Genomic DNA, 3,743 nt, shown 5'->3' with positions numbered 1-3,743 from the left:
TAATATATATATATATATATATATATATATATATATATATATATATATATATATATATATATATATATATATATATATATATATATATATATATATATTGCTTAGATTAGATTGATCGATGTTATTTGATTTTAATGGAAATAGTAATTTCATAATTGAAAAATGTATTGGCCTTCCTTACTGGCTTTTTTTTGGTTGAAGTAAATTTTAAAAATGATGTAAATCTTAAAAATGATATGTAGCTAATGTAAAATACAATGATGATTAAATTTGATGCTAAAAAAAAATGATAATGATTGAATCGATGACTAAATTTGCTCGAATTTCTAAATTTTGTTCGAAATTTTTAAATTTTGCTTGAAATTATTCGAATTCCTGCTAATGTTAATTCGACAAATATAAATGCATATATTTTCTAAAATGAATGAAATATCTTAAATAAAACTTTGATTCGAATTTTGTACGAAAAGAAAAAAGCAATTTTTTTTGCTATAATATATATTATCTTCATTTTTAAATTGATTTTTTCTCTGAAAAATATTTGCAATTTTCATTTTTTCTAAACCTAACAAAATTGTTCATCTCGAAATACTTTGCCACTGATACTTCTAAAATACAGAATGCAAGTCAAACACAGCTCTTCCCGAATCTTTTTCTTCTTCCGTCGAAATTCAGATTCAGAATTTATCTCCTCCAATAATTGGAAGTACAAAATTCAAAATTTTCTGCAGTTAATAATTTATCGTCCTTTTCCTAAACCAAATAATATAGCTACCATTCATTATGTTGATACGATCGACTGTAATTAACAAACTTTTTGAATTAATTAACGAAATTTCAAGAAAGGCTACGAATATAAAACAATTTCAGCCATCATACAGCATCAGTTATTTATTTATTTATTTTTTCAAATAGAAAACAAAAAAATTTATTTGTTATATATGTGCTTAAATATTTTAGCACCAATATTCTTTGGGTTACTGAAATTTATGTTTGCATTTAGCCTTTTTTTGGCACTATCCATTTGAAGGAAAGAATGTCAAATTGGAATAAAAAAAAAAAAGCAATAAATTTCAAAAATGGAAATTTTCGGAGAGAATTTAGCTGGACTTATTTCTCTTTTTTTAAATCTAAAACACTTATTTTTTCAATTTAAATAGATGATGTTAACCATGACTAATTGAGATAACCAAAAACATTTGTATCCCAAAATTGAAATTTCATTTAATGAAAAAAAGCATGAAACCACCTGATTATCATTAAAATTTGAAATCAATAGAAAAAAGTATGAATTGGAAAAAAAGAATCAAAAAAAAATTTATATTTCAAAATTGAAAATTTTTTACTGTGGAAAAAACACTTCCCTGATTATTGTTAAAATTTAAAATCAGTACAAAAAAGGTCGATTCAATAAATGTCATATAATGTTAAGTGAATTTAAGGATGGCATCATGTAAACTTCGTAATCGTCTCAAAGCAGCAACAAGATCATTGATAATGGTTGTCACCTGTTATCTATGCTCCAATATCATTGATGTTATCATTGCCGCATGGGAATATTTGGATAATGCATCATTATTACAATTGGAAGAATTTTATTCGATTGCAACCGATGTTTCCTCATTACTTACCATATTAGCTGCTAGTTTACGATTTCCTATTTATTTAATTAATGATAAAATTATTCTAAGAGAGGTTAATTAATTTTTCTTTTATTTTTTACTATTTATAAGATTTTTTTTTTGCATACTGATACTTCCATACAATTACATTAATATCTTCTCGTTTTTTCTTTCTTTTATTTATAATCTAATTGAATTAATTTCATATTAATTAATTAGAGAGCATTTGAACATGTAATTGCTGGAAGTTTTATTAGCTAAAATAACTTGAAATTTTTAAATTAAATATTTATAGGTTCGTTTTACTATATGCTTTTTTTATTATCATTTGGCATTCTGTTTCTCAGTACTATCGAAACGATCCAGACGAAAGCATCATTTAAAGGGTGAATTGAAACAACAATTAAATTGTCAAAACAAAACTGTTACGTCTAATTCAACTGATAATGTTACGGTGCCTAAAACACGAAATAGTTTAGGTTAGATTGCAATTAAATTTTATAAAAATGCAATTAAGTTTTAATGAAATTTTAAAGTAAATATTGCATATTATGAGTGGAGAAAATAAAAAAGAAATAAAAATGATGGAAATTTGATTCATTACATCCATTTTAGATCCAAAAATTGGCGCACCTTCACTAATTTACCAATTATTATTTAATATTTTTGCATTTGAAATAATGCATTCCAGGTGCAGTATTCATATCTATAACAGGTATTGGCTTAAATAGAGAACAATCACAACATTCAATTGTTGCGCTAGAAACGGTTCCTGTACAAATTGCAGTCCGGATTCCATTAGCTACCGCAGAACAATCATCTTTTGAAGAAAATGGCGATCATGAAACAATTTGATTATAGTTTTCCAATTTATCGTAATTCAATGAAGCTGAATAGAAATAATGCTATAGTAGCAGAAAGAAGAATTTATCATTGTTGCTCAGTTCACCTTTCTGTATCATATTTCTATTGATCCATATAAAAATTAAGTATAAGATTTCAAAAATGAAATTACTTACAATACATTTAAAATTTCTTATCTGAAATCAAAGCTAATCTAACAGATAAAATGTTAATCTAACAGATAAAATAACAAAAGAGCCTAAATAATGTACGGATTGAATTATGCTGGAACATTTTATGTTCCCATAATTGATCAAATTTATCATATTTTGAAAGTAATTTTAGCCATTTCTATTTCATCCATAATTCATATCTCAATCAGCCATTAATCAGTCTAAAAGTTTTGAGCGAGACGAAAACATATTGTCAATCTCTTGATAGCAAGAAAATAACCAGGTTTTTGAAGTAAGCAACGAACGGTAAACAATTTTATTGTTGATGTTACCGGTTTGAATCATTTGGTTTTAATGATCTGAAACGCTGTTATGTTTGGTTAATTAGTTTTATTGGAAATTTTGATCGTATAACCATAATACATTAAATTTTGTTAGGAATAAATGATCCAAACTGATTGCGGCAAAAATATCGGATAGATCAATCGACATTCATAGTCATTTTTGAGAAGTAGAAGTATAATTAGGTCAAGCTTGCTACTGTAAAGTACTTATTGGAATTTTAAATACTTTGCACATAAATGACTGAAAAAACGGACCGGATGAATGTATATAATTCAATTCCTGAATGGCTTCAAGTTTCTTTTTTGTTTTGCCGATAACACATGGTAAGGTAGAAATTTATTTCAAATTTTCAGATAAAACAAAGTATTAATGCTAAATGAATGAATGAGTCAGAAAAAAAAAGATTTATTTTCATTTTATATTTTAGTAATACCGATGGAGAATGCAGGAATGTACGAAAAGATACCGTATATTAAAATGCAACAAATGAAAGATAAAAGCAAATAAATTCCTTAAAAAAGATCAGGACCTCGTCTTATTGATTGCTTATGACGTGCTAAAATATCCGGACTTTGAGCGTGCATCAACAATGATCGCTTATGTTGTAGGCCAACATCAACCTGAAATTTCACATTAGTATCAAAAAAGGATAAATATTTGGATAGAAGATTAATATCGTTCGAATAGATACAAATTATATATATATATATATATATATATATATATATATATATATATATATATAATATATATATATATA

The 3,743-nt window shown here is 25.4% G+C and overlaps 2 protein-coding genes across 2 annotated transcripts in view; one reads left to right on the top strand and one right to left on the bottom strand.

Annotated features, from left to right (window-relative positions):
- LOAG_18940 (hypothetical protein) overlaps window positions 1-2,477 on the top strand; it is a gene marked incomplete at both ends in the record, with an annotated part of 2,880 nt that extends 403 nt beyond the window's left edge. The window contains 3 exons of the mRNA XM_020451602.1: window positions 1,443-1,695; window positions 1,918-2,101; window positions 2,314-2,477. Of these exons, the coding sequence (XP_020304601.1) occupies window positions 1,443-1,695; window positions 1,918-2,101; window positions 2,314-2,477 (601 nt within the window). The remainder of the gene's footprint in view (window positions 1-1,442; window positions 1,696-1,917; window positions 2,102-2,313) is intronic.
- A 1,018-nt stretch (window positions 2,478-3,495) lies between these two features.
- The window catches only part of LOAG_12650 (hypothetical protein), a gene marked incomplete at both ends in the record, with an annotated part of 5,008 nt that continues 4,760 nt past the window's right edge, over window positions 3,496-3,743 (bottom strand). Inside the window, one exon of the mRNA XM_020448579.1 lies at window positions 3,496-3,603. Coding sequence (XP_020301292.1) covers window positions 3,496-3,603 — 108 coding nt within the window. The remainder of the gene's footprint in view (window positions 3,604-3,743) is intronic.

This window comes from Loa loa (genome assembly GCF_000183805.2).
Source record: "Loa loa unplaced genomic scaffold supercont3.712, whole genome shotgun sequence".
Lineage (NCBI taxonomy): Eukaryota > Metazoa > Nematoda > Chromadorea > Rhabditida > Onchocercidae > Loa > Loa loa.
The sequence above is the reverse complement of the archived record's forward strand: the minus strand, read 5'-3'. Positions and strand labels throughout refer to the sequence as shown.